Source organism: Eublepharis macularius, chromosome 4 (genome assembly GCF_028583425.1).
Source record: "Eublepharis macularius isolate TG4126 chromosome 4, MPM_Emac_v1.0, whole genome shotgun sequence".
Lineage (NCBI taxonomy): Eukaryota > Metazoa > Chordata > Lepidosauria > Squamata > Eublepharidae > Eublepharis > Eublepharis macularius.
In genome coordinates, this window is record NC_072793.1 from 105,383,176 (window position 1) to 105,407,284 (window position 24,109).

Here is a 24,109-nt window from a genome sequence, read left to right on the forward strand (position 1 = left end):
ATGTTTATTTTCACCAGCAACTAACTGAACCTAACTTACAGATAAATGGGTATGATTCCACAAATTTCCATTAAAAGAAGGGGGGATGATTATTACCAATTCCCCACCTACTGCAGATCTCAAACTTCTACCCAGAAAGAGCATGGATGGGGGAGGCAAGGAAGTCCCGTTACAATAACAGAAACAGTGGATATGTGGATATTTACCATGGGCTCCAAGTCAAAAGTCTGTAAACTGTCTTTTAACCCTGTAAATCTTCTCTGGCCGTTTCCACACACGTTCAATGCACTTTAGTTATCCTTTAGAAGTGGATTTTTTGTTCCACACATGGAAAATCAGTTACAAATGTGCACTAAAGCGTATCGAAAGTGGATTATTCAACGTGTGTGGAAACGGCCTCTATGAATAAAGTGCTACTTTAGTTATTCCAATATTGCTGTGCAACATTCCAAGTAAGATTTGTATTGTCCATCTAGTGTTTCTAGAAACAAAGCAAATCTCAACTACGATCACCATCCAAGCTAAAAACTAAAAAAAAGATAGGAATAGCATATACAATTAGACTCAGTTGAGTCTGTCACATCTGCAAAGTTGCTGTTCATACATGTAGCTGTTGTATCAAAAAGACTGAGAAATTCCAAGTCAGAGTCTCATATACAAATACAACTATACGTTCCTTTGAATCATGGTCCACATGTACCAGAAATGCATACACTGAACGTTCTTCCTTATAAGTTGGTAGGGACCAACTTAATAATCAATTGAGACTAAAAGGGCTTCTGGTATATCAACTGTCTTCTAGAATGTGCTATTCAGTGTATGCAAGCAGGAGTGCAGAAATCCACTGGGGATTTCTCTAAGCACATATGACTAGTCAAAAGGCAATAGATCTTTCCCTATCACAGAATCTAAGTGAAAGGGCAAAGTGAAATGAGGAAGACACGTGCCCATTTCTCCTAAGTATACAGTATGACCAATCCCTACTGAAAATCTCTGCTAAAAAACCACTTCCATTAAAAAAGCTGGCAATCTGAAACCAGAAAGCAGATCTTCAATCAGTACACATCTTTTTCACATGGGCTATGTGTATTACCCTGAGGACATCAACACTAAAAACACAATATAAATCAAAGTCTTAAAATAAAAGTGAATCTATAAGGAGTTAGAGAAATCCCATGCAAGACTCTCATATGCATTCACTTAATTTCTGTATTTTATTTCAAACCACTTAGTCAAGTGGTTTGGCTAGATAAAAATTGTCTCCAGATGATCGGACAGAAAATATGTATTGAATGTTGGGGTTTTTCCCCTTTAACAGTCAGAACTGAATACCATAGATATGTTCAGACAGGCAAATCGTCTGTGGATTCGATAGTCTTATTACCTTATTTGCCAGATTGTGTCCAAATGTAGTTGTTTCTCCCCCAATAACCTATTCATTGGATTATTTATTGAACATTCTGTTACATCTTTTTACCATGAACTTAAAGAGTCATGGGTACCTGAACAGATTTATCACTTCATTGTTCAAATAACTGTAGTGGTCAATTAAAATTACTTGAATTCTGAAAAGATGTTCTCTTTCTTAGGGATGACACTCATACCTAGGTTTTTGTTATCCAGGGTTAATACAGAACAAGATATAACACAAGAACAAAGCAGGGAGAGAGAATTTGTATAAAAGAGGGCAGAGGCTGGGGAAGTATGCTGTGATCCTACAGTCTCCTTCTTCTGATCTCTTAACCCTAGTTACAGAGCAGTGTTACATGATATCTGCTGCAGCCTTCTTTCCAACATGTACAATTAAAATTAGTACTCTTATTCAGAACAAGATGAAGCAATGTTGGAAGGTTTCCTTATACTGAAGCTGCCTTATACTGAGTTGGACCATAAGTGTACAAAGGTCAGCATAGCCTACTTTGATTAACAGTGGCTCTCCAGAATCTCAGACAGAAATCTTTCATACTATCTACTACCTGATCCTTTTAACTGAATGTGCCCAGAACCTTATGCATGAAAAGTAAACGCTCTACTATTGAGCCGTAGCCTCTCTGTCTATACTATTCATTTCTTCCATCACAGGAATCAAGACAGCATACATAGGATTTCCAGGCAATCTCCCATATGTGCACTGGCCATTCAGGGTGTTCAAATGTGCTTTACATTTACTTCCCAGCCATACACTGGGAATAATTTGCAACACTACTTTATAACAAATATGCTGCCAATGTTCAAAAATCAAATAGGGACAGGCTTTCACTACATTTTATAAATGGCTGTTGAGCATTCCCCTTGCAACCTATGGTAATTACATCAGAATAATAATAAACTGTGGAATTACTAAACTGCAATATCCACCCTCCTCCTCCACACACCCCACAGATTAGGACTGAAACCTATGCCCAACAGCAGCATTTACAGCAACATTTCAAAGTTCACGGAGTTCTGTGGGACAAGAGGGGCAGAAAACAACAATAAAATGCTAGTACTTCATAGCTTCATTTCATAAACTGCAAGGTCATTAGCTTCTTATTAACTCTGGCCATCAATGTGTAAGTGCATTCCTCTGCATCTGAACCTTTCCTGTTCAATTAACTAGTCACCAAATGACAATGTTCATGCTCAAAGCACAAGGCAACCTCTTGAAGAGAGGCTAGAGAAGAGAGGCCAGCGAATTGTTTGTGGTCTTCCAGGGGGTTTCCAGGAGGTAGAAAGCAGCGCATCAGCCACCATGCTAAACATGAACTGCACTTCACACACTGACTCACAGTCAGCTTGTGCTGAACAGGCCTGTGTTCAAGACAGCAAGCGGAAGGAGTGAATAATAGTAACACTTAGCATTTATACAGTATTCAAAGCATGTCACATGCATTATCTCAGTAATTCTTAGAATAAACTTGTAAAGCAGGCTGTTGTTGTTATATGCATACTACAGAATGTGAGCAGAAATGGAGAGAAGGCTGCCAGTTCTTTTTGTTGAAGAGTTTCTGCAAATGGTTACACTAGACACAGAGAGCAATCTTAAGCAGTAAGTCCCATTTTATTCTACAGGGCTTATTCCCTGGAAAGCGTTTTTAAGATTGCAGCATATTGTTCTAAAAGAGTGACTTATGGTATTCCTATGTTTTGTTTTCTTTTTTGGTTTTTTATCTTATAAAACACTTAATAAAAAATAAGAGAGAAACTTACCCATACGCACTACCTGTTCACTACATACACACACACAGGAAATATACATTCACAGAAATTCTGTTCTGAAGCAGTTGCCAAAGAAAGACTATATTCTTCCCTCTGGTTTTGGCCAGGCATGCACCTATGCAATAAACCATTTTAATTAATGTCTTTTACTTCGGTATCGTGCAGTGTGTTGTGGGTAGGGGTGCCAACAGGGCTGGAGCTAAAATGTCCTGTCCCTTTAATAGTGAATTTGTGTGTTCAATGGGCAGCTGAAAATTTCACTTCATGGGTCCTCTATTAAAGCGACAGGATATATTTTTCTCTCTCCTCGCAGCTGGCAACTGAGTCAGTTACGTAGTAGCTGAAAACTCTTCAGGGATGTGCCCATAACTTACCTCAAAGGCACACCAAAAATACTCAATAATTACATGGGGTGGAGGGAAAGATTACTTAGCATGCTGACCTTAAGTTCCAAAAAGCTACTGTAACTAAAACAAATGCTATCAAATATTACAAAGCAGTGGTCAAAATTCTGTACTGGTTGCTGTTTTCAGTTTAGTGAGGAGATGACTAAAAACAATGTAAAAGATTAGCTTCAAAAGTAGCTTTGGTTTAAGCCAATTATACTCAAGACAACTTGCAGCCAGGTACGAATTGTCTTCAGAATAGATTACTGCAGGGAATATGAAACTTTTCCGTCTCATAGAAGCGTTTATCAGTTCTCCACTTAAGATAAAACACTACATCTTATTGTTATTAGGCAGATCAATGGATCCTGAACTGCCCCTTCAATTTTATCTTTATTTTAGAGCATCACTAAAAAAATTTCATCTGCCAGAGAGGTATTCCTTCAGCTCAGATAAGAACTGTGAAAATACTGACAGCAATTTACAAAGTTATACTAAATAAAAATGGATACATCTCACTTTAAAATTGTAATAAGCTAAAGGGAAAATGGTTTTAGATTGTATTGCTCTTTTGAAGTATTTTACCTAATTTTGCTTGTATTAAGAATACACAGGGGATTTTAAAGAAAAGAAGAAGAAAACACATAGTTCAAAACTTTACTTTTTATGCTGTTTTCAAAATTTGAATTGACATTTCACCTACTGGCCACAATCCAATATAGAATTAATTTTGGCAGAAAAAGACATCCCAGCTACACTTTTTTTACAAAATGCGTATCAAAGTGACTCAATGACTTTATCCTTTTTAGATACTCACCTGCATGCTAGTAAGCAACACCCCAAAAGTACAGCTGTTTACCACTTAAGAGTTTTCTTTATGTTAACAGAAGAACACCTACAGCAGAGCACAAAAGCTTTTTGGTACTTCGTTGTCCTAGCTGATATAATCTATTAGAATTTTTTTAAATCTTGTTAATTTTTGCAAAAAAACCCTCATCAAGTGAAGCACTTGTGTGTTTATACATGCCAATATGTCGGCAGAAACAATGAGCTTCACCAGAGGATATTTACTTCACCACAGAAATACGTGTTGGTAGAAAAATAAACCCATACATACTAAAAAGGTTAGTGATTACCAATGACAGATATCTGAGACGGGCTCTGACTGTTGTGAAAGACACTGACCTGTGCCACCACAAACACAGAGGCTTGGTTCTAAATCGCTATTCCATCAGGTAGAGGAGAGGAAAAATTTTGATTCCAAGCTCCTGCTGCAGACTCTTAACTTGTTCTCCACACTGTTTCTTTTTTTAAAAAAATTATTAGAATAACAATTAAGCCTATTAAGTAAATATGACACACTGTTTCTTCAGGTCCACAGACCCACTGGAGCACAAGGTCATGACTATCATATTCAAAGCCTTTCATGGTATCAGGCCCTCATATCCGTATTGCAGATTGTATTGTATTTCACTTGTGACTGTCTCTCACTCATGTTCCACCAATGCAGCTTCGCTCATCCAAACAGGGCCTTCCACAGATACTGCCCTGAAATTGGGCAAAATCAACAACTGCTTGCCCACATGCTTTCTCTCTGGTAGCCCCTACTTATATGCTGGCCTGCCTGAGGAGGTCAGGAAAGCTCCTACTCTCTCCGCAAACTATGCAGAACCAAATTATTCAGGAGAGTATTCCACCCAGATTATAAAACTGTCATAAGAAACAGCTCAGAGGGACATTTTTATAGGGACAGGAACTATATGCTATGCTACTGAATACTGTATGTTGATGTAAATATGTGCCACTAGGGAGTTTCCATGTTACTTAACATGCCATGTAAATTAGTTATGAATAGTTTCAAAAAGATTTCGTCTCTATGCTCAACTTTATTCTTATTTTCAAATTCTTTGTTTCACTGAATGTTATAACTTTATTATTGTAATTGCTTGATCTACCTGTTGATTGTATTGCATTTCACTTGCACTGTGTAATCCACCTTGGATCTCAGTGAAAAATGCGGACAAATAAATAAAAATAAAAAATAAATTATAGGAAATAAAGACGCCTATAGCGGGAGGGTGGAGGTGAGAAAGTTGCCTTTCTCTGATTAAAACCAGAGTTTTGGAGTGTTACATTTTACTACCTTACAATACACTGGAAATTGGTTTGTAATGGGTACCACTTCAAATACAATTTAAGTTTTTTTTACACTTCTCTCAAAAGGGTTTTAAACATGTCTGAGTCCAGTGATGTAAACTGGCTTAAAATCTACTCCACTCTATAATAAAGGTCAATTTCCCAGAAATTTTGAAATCATGTTTCAGAGGCAAAAAATCAGAATTGGGGGTGAAATCTGCAACATGCACTTCCATATTAAACCTAAGCTTATCTTACCAGTTTGACATAAAAAGCACAGTTTGTAGCTCTGTTACAGAATTATACTATTTTGAATATTTATGAAACTTAACTGTCTCAGTTTACCACACCTTAATATTATCAAAGCACATTTATCTTAGATCTTGCCCTCTGAGAAATGGCAAGAAGGGAAGGTTAAAATATATAACCCGCATATGTTGTAATTAAACAAAAGAAGATTTATTATTTGAACTCAGAAGTAATCTTTAATACAGTCAAAGTATTAGCACTTTCAGCAGATACTGCTGATACTGGATACTGACTTATACTTAACAGCTCTGAATACGCTGAGCTCATCAACAGTGTATTATTATCATATGCACAGTACTGCATAAATGTGGACAAAAGCTAGTCACATTTAACCAAGAAACATATCCTTGAAACTGTGTAGTACGTAAGTTGGAAGATGCAAATAACTGAAGCTCGGAGAACAATTTGAAAATCACCATTCCACACAATCCCTCCCCCTCCAGGATTCTTCACTTCTTCCTTTAACTAATGCTCACCTCATCTACATATTTTGGCGCATTTTCCAGTCCTCACCAGGTGAGAGTTTTTAATGATTCTTTGATTTACTATGTCACATTTTCTTCATATCCAGGGAAAGTCCTAAGTAGGTAGAGCCCCCTACTTTGTCTGTGGGTGACCCACTGTGCAGCTTCTTATCCATATGGGGCCCAGCCAGTTTACTATTACATATTGTGACATTAATGCTGGAATTATTATCTAATCCTGCAGATTCTGACATATAAATGTTCGTTCTACACATTTCCTAGAAAGCATTTTAGGAGAGTAAAATCTTGTCTTAAAGGGCAGTTCACTCATTTAGAAAGAGAAAATATGTCATGCCTTTGTAAACATGCCACCAAATTTCCAATTTTCCCAATACAAAAACTGGTGGAGAAGGGATCCTCAGGAAAAAAGAGGTTTTTCACCTGAGATATCACATCTCTAGTTTAGTCTGGGTTGTTTCTGAAGTCCATGCCTGGAAGAAAGAGAACATGCTGTAGAGTCGCAAGCACCTCATGGTGACCACATCCACAGGGCATTCCAGGCAAGAAGGCCATTGCCTTCCACTGCATAGTCACCCCTGACTTCTTGGGGGTTTCCCATCCAAGTACTGACCATGGCCGACCCTGCTTAGTTCCCTAGCTCTGATTAGCCCAGGCTAAACTGGGTTATTCAAGCTGTTCTATGCCTGAAAAGTCAGTAATGAAATACAGATCCCCCAGTAAAATCATAATGATAACAAAACTACATTGCCTACAGAAAAAGAAAGCAACAGTCCTAAAATTTGTCCTGCTAACTTAAATGCAAAAGCTGAAAATTTAATGAGTCCCCAAAAGAGAAGGCATTTTTGTGAATATTTTCATCAGCAAAGAAGACACTCAGGGAGTTTCGACTCTCAAAAGCTCACACCCTGGAAATCTAGTTGGTCTCCAAGGTGCTACTGGAGCCGAATCTTGACATTCAGTTCAGTTATATTCCTTATTCTAAAAGGAAGCTTGGCACAACTGAATATAACAGCCCTGATTCAAGCTGTTGCACCTTTACAATATAAGATGTAGGGCAGATCCACGCTTAAACTTGGCTAATGCATGCATACTGGCATTTCATACATTAACCATGTCAAGGATGGACAACTTTCATGCATATAAGCACATTTTAAACACCTGTGAACGTAGGTCTTGTGAACCTTCCACATTCAGGGTCCAGAGAGACATGTATGCAGCTGTTTAAATGTGTCTATTCATGTATGTATATCATTCACCCTTTCTATGCATCAGACTCATTTGCCATGGAAAATAGAAAACTGACCCCATTTCAGGCCATTTTAAGGGCTCACAGGTTTTTTTTTAAAACTTCCCTTTACTGGAAGAAAAATTTTGTATGCCATTAAAGGTATTTGAATTGAACTGAAATTGGAAGAAAAATTAATCATGTAAACATTATTTCTAGTACAGCTTTGAAGTATTATGATGAGCCAGCAGTTCATAAAGGATGCTTAGAGTAAACTATACTGAAGTCTCAGAAGCAGTCACAAGGTATGGGCTAAGAATGGGTTAAGAGCATAAAAAGAGCCTTGCTGGATCAGACCAGTGGTCCATCTAGTCCAGCATCCTGTATCATATAAGTGGCCAATAAGTTGCTTTGGAGAGCCAACAACAGGGAATAGAGGCTGAGGCTTCCGCCTAACGTTGCCTCCTGGCTCTGATATTCAGAGGTTCACTGCGTCTGAATGTGGAGGTTCCCCATAGTCTCCATGGCTAATAACCACTGATAGACTCTGTCTGATCTCTTTTTAAAGTTGTCTATGCTATCTCATTGTGTAAATAAATATTTCCTTTTATCTGTCTGGAATCCACCGCTCATCAGCTTCACTGGATGCCCTTGAGTTCTAGTATTAAGGCAAAGGGAGAAAAAGTTATTTATGTCCACCCTCTCTAACCCATGCATAATTTTATAAATCTCTATCATGTCATCCCTTTGTCATCTTTTCTAAACTGAATAGACCCAAGATAACTCAAGCTCTCCTCATAGAAAAGGTGTTCCAACCCTCTAATAGTCTTGGTTGCTCTTCTGTACTTTTTCCAGCTCTGCAATGTCCTTTTGGAGATACTGCAAGCAGAACTGCACGCACATGATATTTCAAATGAGGCTGCACTATAAATCTGTACAGTAGTATTATAATACCGGTTAATATTGGCTGTTTTATTTTCAGTCCCTTTCCTAATAATACCTAGGATAAAGTCTGCCTGTTTCCCTGCTGCAGCACACTTTCATTGAGTTGCCCACTATGACCCCAAGATCTCTTTCCCTTTCAGTCTCAGCAAGTTCAGACCTACTAGCATGTACGTGGTTGGGATTTTTTCTTCCAGCATGCCTCACCTTACCCTTGCCTACACTGAACTTCATTTGCCACATTTTTGTTCTATCGTCTGATTTGAGAAGATCCTCCTGGGCCTCTTCACAGTTGGCTTTTCACCATCCTGAATAATTTTGTGTCATCTGCAAACCTGGCCACTACATTGCTCACCCCCAATTCCAGATAATTTATGAACAAATTAAATAGCACCAGCCCCTATACCAATCTCTGATTACAATTTCTATTTATTTGCCTGTGATAATTGTTAGGACCTTTTTGTGGATCACAGAAGTCCTGTAGACGTAGCTAAGAATTTCAAAGTGGGACAAAATTTGGTTAAGTTCAGTCAAGAACTGCTGCCATACAAAGCCAAAAACCAACACCACATCACCACCCATATAAAAAATTATCTACTTGCAGGCTTAGCAAGGGCAGCCAGCCATCGTCTTTACAATTCCAGACATAGAAGTGACTATGATTGGTGCTGTGGTACTGATCATGACTTTATGCAGCAACATAGGGCCATATACTGACATTTTGTTCAGGGCTGATTAACCTGAGCAGACATGGATAGCACAGAAGAGAGAAAGGTCTTAAGTTTCAAAGAGAACTGCTATGGGGAGAAGAGCAACTATGCATTTGTACAAACAATACAAGCGGGTGGAAATGTGGTGCTAATCATGCCTACAGCTCTTTTATACACACACACACACACACAAAGAATGGGAGTTCTACCTTATGCCCACATACCTAATGGCAATAACTGCTAGATAAATCCTGCCACAGGGGCTATAAAAGCTTTCCCAGGAAACTTCCCACGTTTCCAGTTGTTCGATACTGATCTTCTCCAAGACATGGCATCCATTTAGCAGAGATCTTGCTACCAACATACTTATTAATAGCATTTCTAGGGTGCATCACATTTCAAATACTATTTTTTTTAACTCCGTTCCACTTTCAAGTGTAAAGTGGCAAAAATTACTAGCATTATCTCTTTCTATGTGCTGCACCAGCAATAAGGGGCCCGAGGTCACCGCTTCAATTCCCCTGGAACTGTTCCATGTCAGGCTCCTGCAGGACATCCGTCTTAGAAGAATTATGACACCGAAGGAAGAAAGCGCCTCCACCACCAGCAGGGCCACTCCGCCTCCTTAGAAGATGCCGGTTCCCCCGGTCGCTGTTGCTTGAGAACTGTTAAGACCCTGCAGTTTTTCCCGCTGCCTCCTTTCCCACCCCACCGCCCCTTTGCCTTTGCCTCGAACACTGGGTCTAGTTTCCTCATTGTCCAGACCCCCCCCCCCGTATCTCGGCGCCCGCCCGACCCCCTGCTATTGGCTCTCTGCTCCCCCTGACCCTCCACTTCACTCACCCCCGCGCTGCGCGCTGTGCACTGCCGGCAGCCCGTTGTTGTAAGGCACCCAGATCTTCTGCAGGGGGTTCTGCGTGAGTTCTCGCGCCGGCGACGCCGCCATTCCCGCATCAGAGCCAGATTCTCACCGCAGTCCCGCCTGCTGCGACAGCAGAAGCCGCTCCTGGAGAGATGCAGAGGGCGCGCCACCTTAAACCACCCAACCGGCCGGCTTGTGTCCGGGATTCTTTCGGCGACTAAAGGAGGCAGGCTGGCAGGCAGGGCCCCCCGGAGGGCGGAGTCCGCAGCAAAGCTCCTCCTCCTCAGGCCAGCGCAGGGACCAAGTGGCGGCGCCCGAAGCAGAAAGACTCGCCCCCAGTGCGGACGAGTGAGCTTCGGCTCCGCCCCCTGAGCGCTCGCCGGAGACAAAGGGACGCCCCGGCAAGAAGCGATCGGAGCTGCCAATGCCCGTGTGTAAAGGGGAAGCCTCCGCCTACCTCAGCTCAAACAAATGGGGAGGGTTGACTACGTCGCACAGAGATTCTGTTCTGGTCTAGGAAACCCAAGAGAAGAAATACACCCAAAACCTGTGAATATTTCCTAAAATGTAAGCTCCATTGTGCGCAATGGAGCTTCCACTTAAATGCACGGGACTACTGGCAGCCCTTTCATCAGTTTAAAAATTGGGTATAAAGTTTACAGTACGCTTTTGAGGTATTTAGCTTAGAACACCACGGTCTGGTCTAAGGTGAACCTCTTAATAAGGTTTGGCAAGGATCTCTCTAAGGAATTCTGGGAAGTGTAGTTTTATAAAACGGCAATACTCAGTGCTTTCTCTAAAGTTAAAGGAGCTCTAAGAGAGCAAGCTTTCTTTAAAATTAGAACCACTTTAAATCTAAATTGAAGACGGGCCTTAGAATGAAGAAACGGTGCTGCTTCTGCAGCTTCTACAATTCAGCCTGGCAGGCACCTTTTAGATGGGAGGGTTAAGCAGGAAATTATCTTAAACAGAAAATACACTTCTCACTTTATTTTTGGGTAAAATTAATAAACGTAATTTTATAGTATTACAAATAAAATAGTATTACAAATAAAAGGAGCGTAAAAGCATTTACAGAAACGTGGTAGTTAAAGCCAGTGTGGTGTAATGGTTAGAGCATGAGAATAAGATCTAGGAATCTGTTTTATACTATCCCTGAAAATGCACGTGCAGAACGTTTATCATAAGACAAGGGGCCAAGCTACACATGACGAATGACACTTGAACGGCAAGTGGATTGAGTGGAGGGCAAGTGAACAGGGAGAAATACACTTGCTGTTCAAGTGTCATTCGTCATGTGTAGCTTGGCCCAAGTTAAGAGCTAAACTCATGCCCAATCACGTGTATCATACATTCAAAACATTTAAGAGAACCCTATAGATTATGCAAACAGTCAGTAAACCTCCGTATCATATAGGCATGATTTTTACCTGTGCAAGGAGCATGTATAATGCATGGATTTTGTTCTTTTAAAGGGCCAGACGTGCCCAGGAGACGGAGTCAGCACTTTCTTATCAGAGGGTCATTCCCCCTTGCTCCAAATTTGAATGGTTATTGCCCAGCCTACCCAAAGCTATAACCAAAAAAAGATACAAGTCACCTTAAAAACTAAAAAATATATTGCAACACAGGCTTTATAGGCAATAGACACTTTTTAATCTGGTTTCAGGCTGGGCTATGAGACAGAGACGATTCTGAATGTAACCTCCATCTGAATGCAGACAAAGGCCAGGCTTTGTCCTCCTGGATCTATCTGCAGCCTTTGATACAGTAGACCATGCCTTCCTGTTGAGGTAACTGGAGGCAGAAGTAGGGTTGCCAGGCCCCCTCAATCTCCCAGTGGGGGATCAGGGGATGGCTCTTACCTTTTTTTTAATGGGAGTGCGCACAAAGCACGCATGCACTCCCGCAAAATGTGATGATGTCACTTCCGGGAAGTGACGGCATCACACTGCCGCCCCCCTGGCATGCCCACGCTCCGCGGGGGCTCATGTTGGGGGCTGCTGTGGAGCACAGGAATGCTCCTGCACTCCACAGCAGCCCCCAACGCGAGCCCCGTGGAGCGTGGGCATGCTGGGGGGGGCATGATGACGTCACTTCCCGCAGCGTCTTAAAACAGGCCTGATCCGCAGGTGCGTGCAGCTCCCCAGGGGAGCACGCACAGAGGGTGCACACGCCCCCCCCCACTGGCCAGGTAAGTGGGGGCAGGGTGTGGGGGCGAGGGTGGGGGATCCCCCCCCCAACCGGGGGTCTGGCACCACTAGGCAGAAGTAGGTATTAGGGTATGTGCCTTGGATTAGTTTAAGTAATTCCTCGTAGAACAGACTCAGAGGGTTGCCATCGGAGACCAGCTTATCATCCATATGGAAATTATCGGGGGCGGGGGGGGAGGGTGTTCCATGATGCACAATCTTATTCCCCATGTTATTCAACCTCTATGTAAAGCCTTTAGAAAAAATCATTTGTAACCTTGGAACTGGATGTCATCAATATGCAGACAACACCCAACTCTGTCTCTCTCCTGGATAGAGGTCTTGTGCTACTGCCCGACTACTTTGGCCAAATGGCTGAAAGCAAACAAACTGAAACAGAATTCAGACAAGACTGAAGTGATGCTGGGTGGGGAGAGAGAGATATTGAAGGACACTGTGCATCCCACTTTAAATGAAGTTAAGCTGACCCTTGCTGACTCAGTTAAGAACCTAGGGGCTATACCAGATCCAGCACTGCAGTTGGAAAAGAAACTTAATGTAGTTGCATAAAACGCTTTCTACCTCACAACATAGCCCCCCTTCCTTGACATGTCTGATTTGGCTACATGGATCCATGCCATAGTAATGTCAAGACTAGTCTACTATAATGCACTCTATGTAGGTTAACCTTAGAGTCAACTTGGAGACTCCGGTTGGTGCAGAACACCACAGCTCAGTTATTATCAGGAGCTAGGCAAAGCATGCATATTACTCCCATTCTTCAGTCACTCCACTGGCTGCCCATCAGCTGCCAGGCTCAAATCAAAGGTACTGGCTATCACATATAAAGCCATTCACAGCAAATGGGCAAAATCAACAACCATCCATACTCATTCACTCTCTTTTGTGGCCCCCACATTATAGAATGCAAAACTGAATTATTCAGAAGACTTTTTAACACAGGTAGTAAGCCTGTGCAGTGCAATACAGTACATGGTTCAGAAAGATGCTTTGGTAAAAGGGACAGGATCTGCAGACTATACTACTGTGTCCTGTCTGTCATTATAAGTATGCTCTTAGCAGGCACTTTCTACATTGTTAAATGTTTCATGTTTAAATGCTTATTCTTTGTTTCAACTCTGTATCAGACTTCTTATTTTCAAATTTCTGCATTCCAAACTCTATTGCATTGTTTATGGACATACATGGACTAAGGGTAACATCAGACCTTGCCTACAGACAGCCCCCCAACCTTAAACGACTTCTCACTCACAACCATGAATCGGCCAGCAGAGTCACCAGCACAGGTACCAGGCCCTGCAACAGACCCAGATGCCAGCTCTGCCCCTATATCTACCCAGGGAATACAATTACAGGACCCAATGGCATCAACTACACTGTCTCTGGCTCTTACAGCTGCTCATCCTCCAATCTGATATATGCCCTCATGTGCCAACAATGTCCTTCTGCTCTGTACATTGGACAAACCAGCCAACCTCTACGCAAAAGAATAAATGGACACAAATCTGACATTAGAAATGGCAACGTCCAGAAACCAGTGGGAGAACACTTCAATCTACCAGGACATTCCATCAAAGACTTAAAGGTCACTGTAGTTCAACAGAAACCTTTCAAAAACAAAATCCAACGGGAGGCTGCTGAACTGGAATTCATATGCAAATTTGACTCTGTCAAGCTGGGACTGAATAGGGACTATGAATGGTTATCACATTACCACAGGTAACAGATTTCCTTTACAGAGGTGGGGTCTGGGGGAGCTCAGTGGCACCTGGCGTGGGCTTTCGGGAACCACAGATCTCTTTGTCAGATGCATCTGGCAGGGAGAGCTGTGGTTATCGAAGGCCCATACTGCATTGGAATTGGATGGTCTAGCTGTTTGGCTTCTACAAACTAACAGGGCAAACTCCTTTGAAGCCAACTGATACACACACTAAAAGGAGATGTTTACATATACTAGCAAAGGAATGTTTTGATTGCTCCCTCCCCCTTCCTCCCCCGAATTGCCTCTTCTCTCTCCTCCTCTTCTGTATTTGACCAGTCTCTGTATCAGGCATCTGACGAAGAGAACTTGATTCTCGAAAGCTTATGCTACAATAAAATTGGTTAGTCTTAAAGGTGCTACTGGACTCTTTTTGATTTTGCTACCACAGACTAACACGGCTAACTCCTCTGCATCTATGACCATGGTTTCTAAGAGTGTCTGTATTCAGATGTGATGTTAAACTAGAGTTTCATCAAACTAGGAAGTGTAAATCAAATTTTGTGCAAAACATGAGGGAAGTTTGGGAGTACAGTGAACAACCTGTGTTCATTAATAATGGTGGCTAGGTGTAATGCTATGCCGTCTGTGCAGCAGCAAGGAAAGGGGCATTTAAACCCCAGCTTCCGCTGCCTAGCCAGGCAGCAGAAGCAAGCCAGCTGTGTTTAAATGCCCCTTTCCATACCACTGTGTAGCAGCACAGAAAGGGGCATTTAAACCCTGGCTTTTTAGCTGCCTGGTGGGGACTTCCCTGCCAAACACCATTTCACTGCGTTCTGACTGAAAGAAAGCCCTGATGCTGACACCAGCCTCTATTTGGTTTGCCATGAGGTCAGAAAGCAGCCTGTGTCTGAAAGGACATACTTTGTGGAGCTCTCAAGCTCCTTATCCCAAACTGTTTGTGCTTTTTCCCTTTTCTGGCCATTGCCACTATGTATACTGATTCAACATCTGTCCCTCTTTTCAACATAGGTTGGATGGTTAGTATTGTGAAGATAGTATTCTAGCAAGATAAAATACATTGATAGTTTTCATTTTCACTGTTTTAAACCTTTTTGAAGCCTGAGTAACTTGGCAAAGTCTTCTGCTACTGACTTGAGGTTTCTCATGGCAGGAAGGGTACAATAAACTAGAAGCTTACACTAACAATTCAATTAAGGCATATAGTAGTTTTAAAACATTTAAAAATTCTTCTGTAAGACTAATAGAGTACTGGCAGCACAGAAACATACAAGATGCAGTGGGAGAGAGGAAAATCAGAAATGCTGGATATGGGACTCCCTTCACCCCAAGGCCCAGAGTTCCGGGATAGGGTTGCCAGTCCCCCATTGGTGGCAGGGGATTCTCCGCTTCCACCCTCCATCCCCCCTCCCCTGCTTATCTGGCCGGCAGGGGAGGCACAAGCCTCACAGGCATGCTCCCGGGTGGCACAGGGAGCTCCCATGGGCCCGAATCAACCTGGCAACCCTATCCCAGGATGAAAAGCCTAACAAACCAAGGTCTTACTCGCAGTCCCCTAAGAGGGCAGATTTCCTTGCAGAATCTAAAGTGCACTGTAATTCTTGAGTTCCAGGGCTAGTTTCTTCCCAGGGAGAGAATTCAGCCAGTAGACTAGGAGGGCCCACACCAGATGTAATTGGCTCTAATCCAAAAAGGCAGTCTGTTCATGAAGCATGTTCAGCAAAGAGAAGCCTGGAGAAAAAGCCTGCACCAGAATAAATGAGCTCAGCAGCAAAATCCTGAAGAAGATTCCTGTAGAACTTGCTCCTGTCGTTGTTCCTACCTGCAGCTTCTTCAACTGAAGCCTTCCCAGCTGCTTGGAGCAAACACAAGGGCTTCCAAAAAGCTTCCCCCTCTCTTCTTTCCAACTTCAAAACAACTGGCCCTTATGCTCCACAACCCACCAAAGGTTACAGTGAACAAAGTAGCTACATCCATACACTTCTCCTAGCATACTATATCCAACCATCAGTACATGGAAGTTTTCCCACATTATTCTCCAAACCTGCAGCTCCTTCTGAACCCCAGAAAGATGATTCCTAGGGTCATGGGATCCATGCAGAGCAACGTTAATGTGGGTTGGTGGGCTGGAGTGAGGAAGGGAGAAGGAGATGACACCTTCCCACCTTCCACCCCCCCCCCCTCGCCTCTACTCATCTGGCTGGCAGAGGAGGAAAGGTGGGGGAACGCCACTCTGGGCACGTTCCTGGGGTGGCGTGACAACATCACCTCCAGGAGTGATGTCATTATGCCGCCCCTGAGAGTGTTCTTGCAGTTCTCAGTGGGCCCCTTTGCGGTCTAAATTGGCCCGCTGAGAAGCATGCTCCCATGCCTGTATGATGACATCACTTCCTGGAAGTGACATCATAGTGTGGGTGCAGGAGCATGCACATGGGAACGCCAAAACAGTAAGCTGCTGGAAGAATAGGATCTGGCATCCCTAGGTAGGATACAGGACCTTACAGGTCTGATCACATGAGATGCTAAAGGCAACTTTCATTCAATGTGTATGACTGCACTCATTTTTAAAAGGGGGAAGGGGATGGACTCTCGAGATTGCAAACAGAGCAGGAACAACTTTGTCAGTTCCTGCTTTCCACCCAGCATGCTTTTGCATATAGAAGAGAGCTGTTGAGGTCAGGCTGTTCATCTTACAGCCAGAGACGCATGTCAAACAACCCGCTTTCCACAGCTATCTGCTATCTACAAGAGGAAATATGGTGGAAAGCAGGAACTGATGAAGACTCTCCTGCTTTGCGCACACACTCAGTCAAGAACCCATTCCCGCCCCCCCCCCCCCACACACCATTTTGAAGAAGTACAGCCGTAGGTTAAACAAGTTAGGTTGGGGAAAATCAAGCTGACATTTAGCATCTCATGTAATCAGATCTTAAGCATTTAGTAGGGGGTTCAATACATATCACTGTAGTCCTGACAGCCTTTATAAACTTCTGTTCTCCTTGCAGCTGTCAGGAGTACAAACAAAGCTGACATCTTCCCAAACAGACTAACTAAACCTTCAAAGGCTTCAGACCATTGTGCTTTAAATGTCTCGTAATCCTGTAATACTTAAAGCACTTTAAAACACAATGCATAATTAAGCTCCCTATTATAACAATTGGATGACTAGCCATTCCAATGTGACCCATGGAATACGTCCTGTGCCCATTTGATTCTTTGGAGGGGAAATGTTAGATTGGGATGACTTTGGGCATGTCACTGACTGTCTATTAGGCCAAGTTCCCTCACAAGGTTACTTTAAAAACAATACACTGAAGAGCCACAGTAATTAGAGTGTTTAAAATGTCATAGTAGTACCAGGGGATGGGAGATTCACTGGCTCTTGAACTAATCCACCTCACAGGGTTGGTCCACCTCACAGGGTTGGTATGACGATAAAATAGTAAAAAAAGAGAAACCTATATGCCACCCTAAGCTCTTTGAAGGAAGGGTAAGGTAAAAATAATAGGTAAGAGTGGTATCGGCCCCATGTGGACGCGGGAGCACTTGCATGGCCAGCATGGCAACATCGCTTCTGGAAGAGACGTCATCATGTTGGCTCAGGGGGGTGCGTGCACGCAAAAGAAGACCTCGTGCTCAACACAAGGTAACTGCTAGGTACTGCACCCCCCAATGGGAGGTGAGGGGTGCCTGGCAACCATAATTATGTGATATCCACTATGCTGGGCCTGCAGATGATATTATTTGATTTATTTATACCTTGCTTTTCTCCCAATGGGAACCAAAACAACTTACAACCAAAGGGTAGGGGCCACCACAGAGACAGCACATGTATGGACTGCTGTTGATTTCACCCATGTACAGGCTGGCACCTGCAAGAGACCCTGTTAAGATGAGCGAAGCTGCCGTGCAGGGACATAGGGAGAGAGGTGGTCCCCTAGGTATGTTGGACCAAGGCCGTGAAGGGCTTTGTATGTAATAACCATTACCTTGAACTGAGCACGGTAACTGATAGGTAGCCAATGGAGTGACTGTAGGATGGGAGGGATGTTCAAGCTCCTGCTCACTCCTGATAATAGTAGAGCCGCAGCATTTTGCACCAATTGGAGCCTCCTAGTTAACTTAGATGGGAGACCAATGTATAATGCATTACAATAGTCAAGTTTTGATGTTACCATAGCATGAATCCAGGTGGCCAAGTGGGCCATGTCGAGATAAGAAGCCATTTGCCAGGCTAGAGTGAGATTGTAGTAAGCGTTTTTTGCAGCTGCCTTAACTTGCTTTTCTAGGCCCTTGTCCTTGCCACAAATTGTACTAATCTCACACTATGTAATCCACCTTGAGCCTCAGTTAGAAAGGCGGAATATAAATAAACAAACAAACAAACAAACATTACACCTGCCTCCACTTTAACTTCACAACAATCCTGTGAGGTAGGTCAGGCGAGAGAGTGTGATGGGTCCAAGGTTATCCAGCCAGCTTCCATAGCAGAGTGAAATCAAAAAGAGTCCAGTAGCACCTTTAAGACTAACCAATTTTATTTTAGCATAAGCTTTCGAGAATCAAGTTCTCTTCTTCAGATGCCTGATACAGAGACGAGTATTCAAATCCAGTTCCCTTACAATCCAAGTCCAACAGTCTAACCACTACACCATGTTCACTCTTCACAGAAATCTTGTGGCTTCACCACTCATGTCACAGCCAGGCTTCAAGACAGATGGCCACTTTCAGAATCAAAGGGGAAGAGCAGATGGCAGTTGTTTAGCTGCTGGCCAATCCAACATTAATCACTACAAAATCGAAGTGCTACTGGCATACTTTAAGGACTACTTTTTTAATATGTACCTGATGATCCACTATGGTCGTATTTGGAAGCCTTGCTTCAGGTGTCCCCACCATTAAGGCTGCATGAATGACAACCTGAGAAAGGTTGCGATGTCAAAACTTTGGAACTCCCTCCACAGGAGGATTCATCTATCTCCCTCTGTTATTGTTTTCTGCCAGCAGGTTAAGACTTATCTGTTTCTTCTGGCATACCCTCAGTAAACTCTTATTGGCCTCCCAGTAAACTCTTATTGTCCTCCCTGGTTTTAAATAAAATAAATAACATATTCTTCCAGATCCAGCAGAAAAGCAGTTTGACTAGCAAAGTAAAAAAAAGCGATGTGTGGGAGTGTGATCACAGGTTCAGATTATATTTTGCCTGACTTTTGTTTCCTTAATCTTTCTGCTTTTGTTCTTGTAGATCATGGACAATTATACCAAAAAAGCCTGCACCAACTGTGTATCTAAAATCTTAGAAGATGAACATGGAAACATCTAAGAAACAATATAATTCAAGTACTGCAATGGAAATTTCATATTATCACTTTCTGAAGGTCTTTAGGTAAGTCTAATGCCAAAAAGTAAGACTGTCATCAACAGTGGGATATAACTAGAGACTGGCCAACCCCACCCCCCACCCCAAAAAAAACCTTAAAATTAAGGGCGAATGGATTTTTTTCCATTGAAATGTCCCCCAATGTTTCCAATGAAAAGAACTGAGAAATTTGTGGGATCACGGGGGGGGGGGGAGACTCTTATGAGTGAAATGCTTTTTAAAGCAAGGTATTCATACTCAAAATGTACTGCATGAAAATGTCTAAGGACTTCACCATCACCACTGAAAAACAAGCCTCCTATAAAATATTTTTATCTCTTTTATTTTTGAGATAAAATATTTGTCTTAAAAACATTTCATTTATTCCAAATGTTATTCCAAAACTCTTGAGTCCTTTCTCTATTTTTCTAATGGTAAAATGATAATTTCTGTAATAACAGCAGGAATTATGGAAAGAATGCAGAAACTCTGAATTTTTAAAAAACAAAAAGTGATTCAGAACCTGATCAGACACATTAAGCATGATAAGATTAAGGACTCACAGCTATGATTTCTGCTGCAAAGATGGTCCTACTGCTGTGTTTTGAAGTTAGATTTTATTATTGGATTTTATATTTGTTTGATTGCTTGGGACATGAACAGCGAGGGCAGTGTATTAATCTTTGATAAGTGTTGAACAACTTTTGAATAGATTTTTATGTGTAATTAAGAGACTGTGTTATAACACTTGCTTTAATGTGTACTTGAACTTTGTATAATTGCTTGAATATGGCAAATACCACAATTTTTTTTAAGACAAAGCCATCATTGCCAGTAGATGGCACTTTTGCTGCATGGTGACACAGTAAAAATCGTGTACACAAAATATCCTGATAGTAAACAGTCTAAATAAACCATTTTCCTTCTTCTTAAATTAACAGCAGTTGTCCTTCTTAAATTAACAGCAGAACATTCTGAAGAAAAAACAGATGGGTCTCTCCCACCCATTTGTCTTTCCCAAGAAAACAGCTGGAGAAACAACCACTGTGTTCTATTCAAAGGAGAGCTATAGTTCATCTCACCTCCACATGTAGAAAACATCAGCATCTGAAAAACAGAGCAACCAGTAATGGACAGGCTGTCCCTAAGTGGTAGAGCACATCCATTGCATACATAAAGTCTCAATCTCTGGCATCTTAATTTCAAGAAGTCCAGTAACACATGCTGGAGAAGACCATTCTCTGCTTGAGCCCCCAGAGAGCTGCTGCCAAACTAGCCAATATCAGCTATTTGGACCAAATGTCTAATTCAGTATGCCAGTTTCATATAATTTAGCCAGACTCTCCGTCAACATAATCTTTATAATGCCTTTTGCACTACCTCTCATTCACTTGTACCAAGCCATATAGGAGGGTTTGGAATGAACTTCAGCCAAAAAACTGTAAATAGGACAATCCGATCTCACAATTCTTACGCATCTAATTAGTTTAACCTTCATATTTTACTCCTAGTTACCAATCAAGGATTTCAATCTGCTGATACTTGATAAATGTATGTTTGCAGCTAATATTGGGGCTAAACTGAACTGTGACTCAAGAAGACCCAGGTTCAAAACTTGCACCTATCATTGCCTAAGGTATGAGAGTTTGTCAATGTCACATTTGTAACGTGGGAGAATACTGACGTACTTCATTTATTTAAAGGAATACTAAGACTCTGTATGTGAACACACAAAAATGCTACATGATTTTATTTATGTATGACATTTGTATATCTCATCCATCTCTCAACAGAACTCAAGACATCAAAAATAGGTAAAATGTAAAAATATGAAAATTAACTAAAACGCTTAGCTAAAAACATAATTAAACAATTATGGCAGAGACAACTCAAGTTGCCCCATACGCTCTTTTAAATAATTTTAAAATAATTCTGTCTTACAGCCTTGTTGTAAAGCTGCAAGGGAAGATGCCTGCCTCGCCCCTTCCAGGAAGGTAAGTAAGACAGAAACAGAAAAGCCTCAGGCTATCTTAGACTGTGTCCTCAAGAGCAAGGGGGACTTCAGAACATAGACACTACTGTTATTTTACAACGAAGCAGACACCCCTTGACCCTATGTTCATATTTTATCATGAATACCCTTTATCTCCCAATACTACTCATTTAAAATATTTTGTGACCACTAACCTACTGAATTCACTCCTGTAAATTAGTTCTATGGCTCTCATATGCCTTTTTCAGACAATAATATTTATGCATTCATTTATACTGTGCCTTTCTCCCCAAAGCACCTTACATCGATCTCCTCTCCTCCATTTTCTATGCACAACAACCCTGTGAGGCAGGTCATGCTGAGTATGTGTCACCAAGTGAGCTTCCATGGCAAAGTGGGGATTTGAACCTGGGGCTCCCAGATCCTAGTCCAACACTCTAACCATTCCTCCTCATTGAATATTTGGGTGGCAGCAACACTGCAGCAAGCTCCATCTTTTATACAGATATTCACTCATACAGGATAATAAAAGTGTATGTGTGTAAAGGGATCCAGACAGAAGCCTGCATGCATGTTATGGATATAATACTCATCTAGTTTTTTGCCCGGATCTTAGCTGATCCAAAAAAACCCCCTTCCATTCTCCCAAGATGGACAAGTCATATCAGCATGCAGGGCAAGATATTTATCCCAGAGAATTAACAGCCTATCACAATAGCTGGATACACTTCAACACAGGAGTAGATCAAAGGATAGTTTTCTCTGGCTCCTCAGTTCTCACATTCTCCCTTACACACATCCTCCCTTGCACACAGTGCACAGTCTTTTCATACAATCCCCCCCGCCCCAAGTCCAAAGTGCAAATCCATACCCAATCCTGTGGAATGGTTCATTGGACAAGCTCTTGTTCATGGGAATGTTGGCTGAGAATCACACTTTGTTATTCAACAAGAAATACATCAGACTATCACAAGGAACAAGACATATAGAATAGGAGGCAGAGGATTTTGTCAGGCCTCCTGAAGTCAATTAGCTACTGGACTTCTGAATGGATTGGGTATCCCACCCCAAAGTCAGAGGTTTAAGAAAATGCTTAGCTAGCCAGAAAATACTTAGCTAGCTTCACAAACAAGTAATCAGATTAAAAATGCAAATATGATTTGTTTGTATGGCTGGAGCATTAACAATGTCTGTCAAAACTATGGCATTATTACCAACTTTATTAGAGAAGGAAAAATAACTTCCATAGGAAAGAACAAGTAAGTTGAAATGGAGCAGAGCTATTATGTGACTAGAATATTAGAAATGCAGCTACTGAAGCTCTGCCTTGTCACATTTTACAAGATAACAACTTACTGAGATTCATTTCAGGGCAGCTATAATAAACATTACTTTTATTAATGCAACCTACTGATTATTTTTAAAAAGAATAGCATCTAAACTGGAAGGAATAAAGAAGTCTAACCCTGAAATTCTGACCAGTGTAAAAATTCTGATGGGATCCAATAACATAAAACTGAGTAAGATTCTAAGGGTAATATAAGGATGAAAGCAAGACTGACGGGTAGCATTTGGGTGAATATGTGACCGTTCTAGTGTTTCACTTAATTTAGTTGCTCAACGTTTCTTGGCATGCTTACAGAATAACAGATCAATATAAAAACCCGTTCGTCCTTCCAATTTGTGCAGGAAGGACACCTTCAGGATCTTTCCTGTCCTTCTCTCACACACATTTCCAGTGCCCTTCCTTCTATATCAGCATTCCATCTCTAGATTCCTCTTCCCTCCATCTAGTTTTCACTATACATACATACTTTCAAGGCCAGTAATTTCTTCTTTCCTAGCCACTACTGCTCCTCACACAAGCTTTCCAACATCAGTTCCCTACATATATCCATGACTACTGTAGTAAAATAAAACAAAAGCCGACTGTAGGGTTTTTTGCCATCTTCTGGGCATGGAGCAGGAATCACTGGGTATGAGTGGGGGGGGGGGAGGTAATTGTGAATTTCCTGCATTATGCAGGGGGTTGGGCTAGATGATCCTGAAGGTTCCTTACAACCCTATGATTCTAGGGATCCCACGTGCCCACCAGTGGGAGGCAACCTCCTGGCTGTTTGCTCACTTGCTCACCAGTTGCTGGAGGTTGCATGCTGCCCAGAGGTCACCGGCCACTGGCAAGCACCCTGGGAACACACTTGAAGCTGATTTTAGCCCTGCACAAAGTGCAGGAGCACTCTCACAGCCAGCTCGAGGACATCACTCCCAGATGTAACATCATCACATCAGCGCCAGGAGCACGGACACACAAAGCGCATGAAAAGCCTCCTACCAGTGGGTACCAGATCCCCCCCTCACACTGGGAGGGTATGGGGACCTGGCAACCCTAGTCCAGTGTAGGGTTGCCAGGTCCCCCTACCCTTGCAGCAGGAGGGCAGGCATCTGGTACTCACCTTCTGTGTCCCTGCGCATACCCATACAACTATGCGATGACTTCCATTCAAGGCAATGTCATCACACAGGCACAGGAGCAAGCATGCACTTTGACGCAGGGCAATTTGAGCCTCAAGC

General features: G+C 42.1%; 1 protein-coding gene across 5 annotated transcripts in view; it reads right to left on the reverse strand.

Annotated features, from left to right (window-relative positions):
• The window catches only part of PFKFB4 (6-phosphofructo-2-kinase/fructose-2,6-biphosphatase 4), an 88,963-nt gene that overhangs the window by 47,950 nt on the left and 16,904 nt on the right, over nt 1-24,109 (reverse strand). For 2 of the 5 annotated variants that reach the window (XM_054975425.1, XM_054975423.1), the window contains exon 1: nt 10,235-10,457. The exons of 2 other annotated variants lie outside the window; for them this stretch is intronic. In XM_054975425.1, the coding sequence (XP_054831400.1) occupies nt 10,235-10,337 (103 nt within the window). In that variant the 5' untranslated portion in view covers nt 10,338-10,457. Of the gene's footprint in view, nt 1-10,234; nt 10,459-24,109 lie in introns of those variants that run through there. One more of the 5 variants, XM_054975424.1, reaches the window with a different exon arrangement.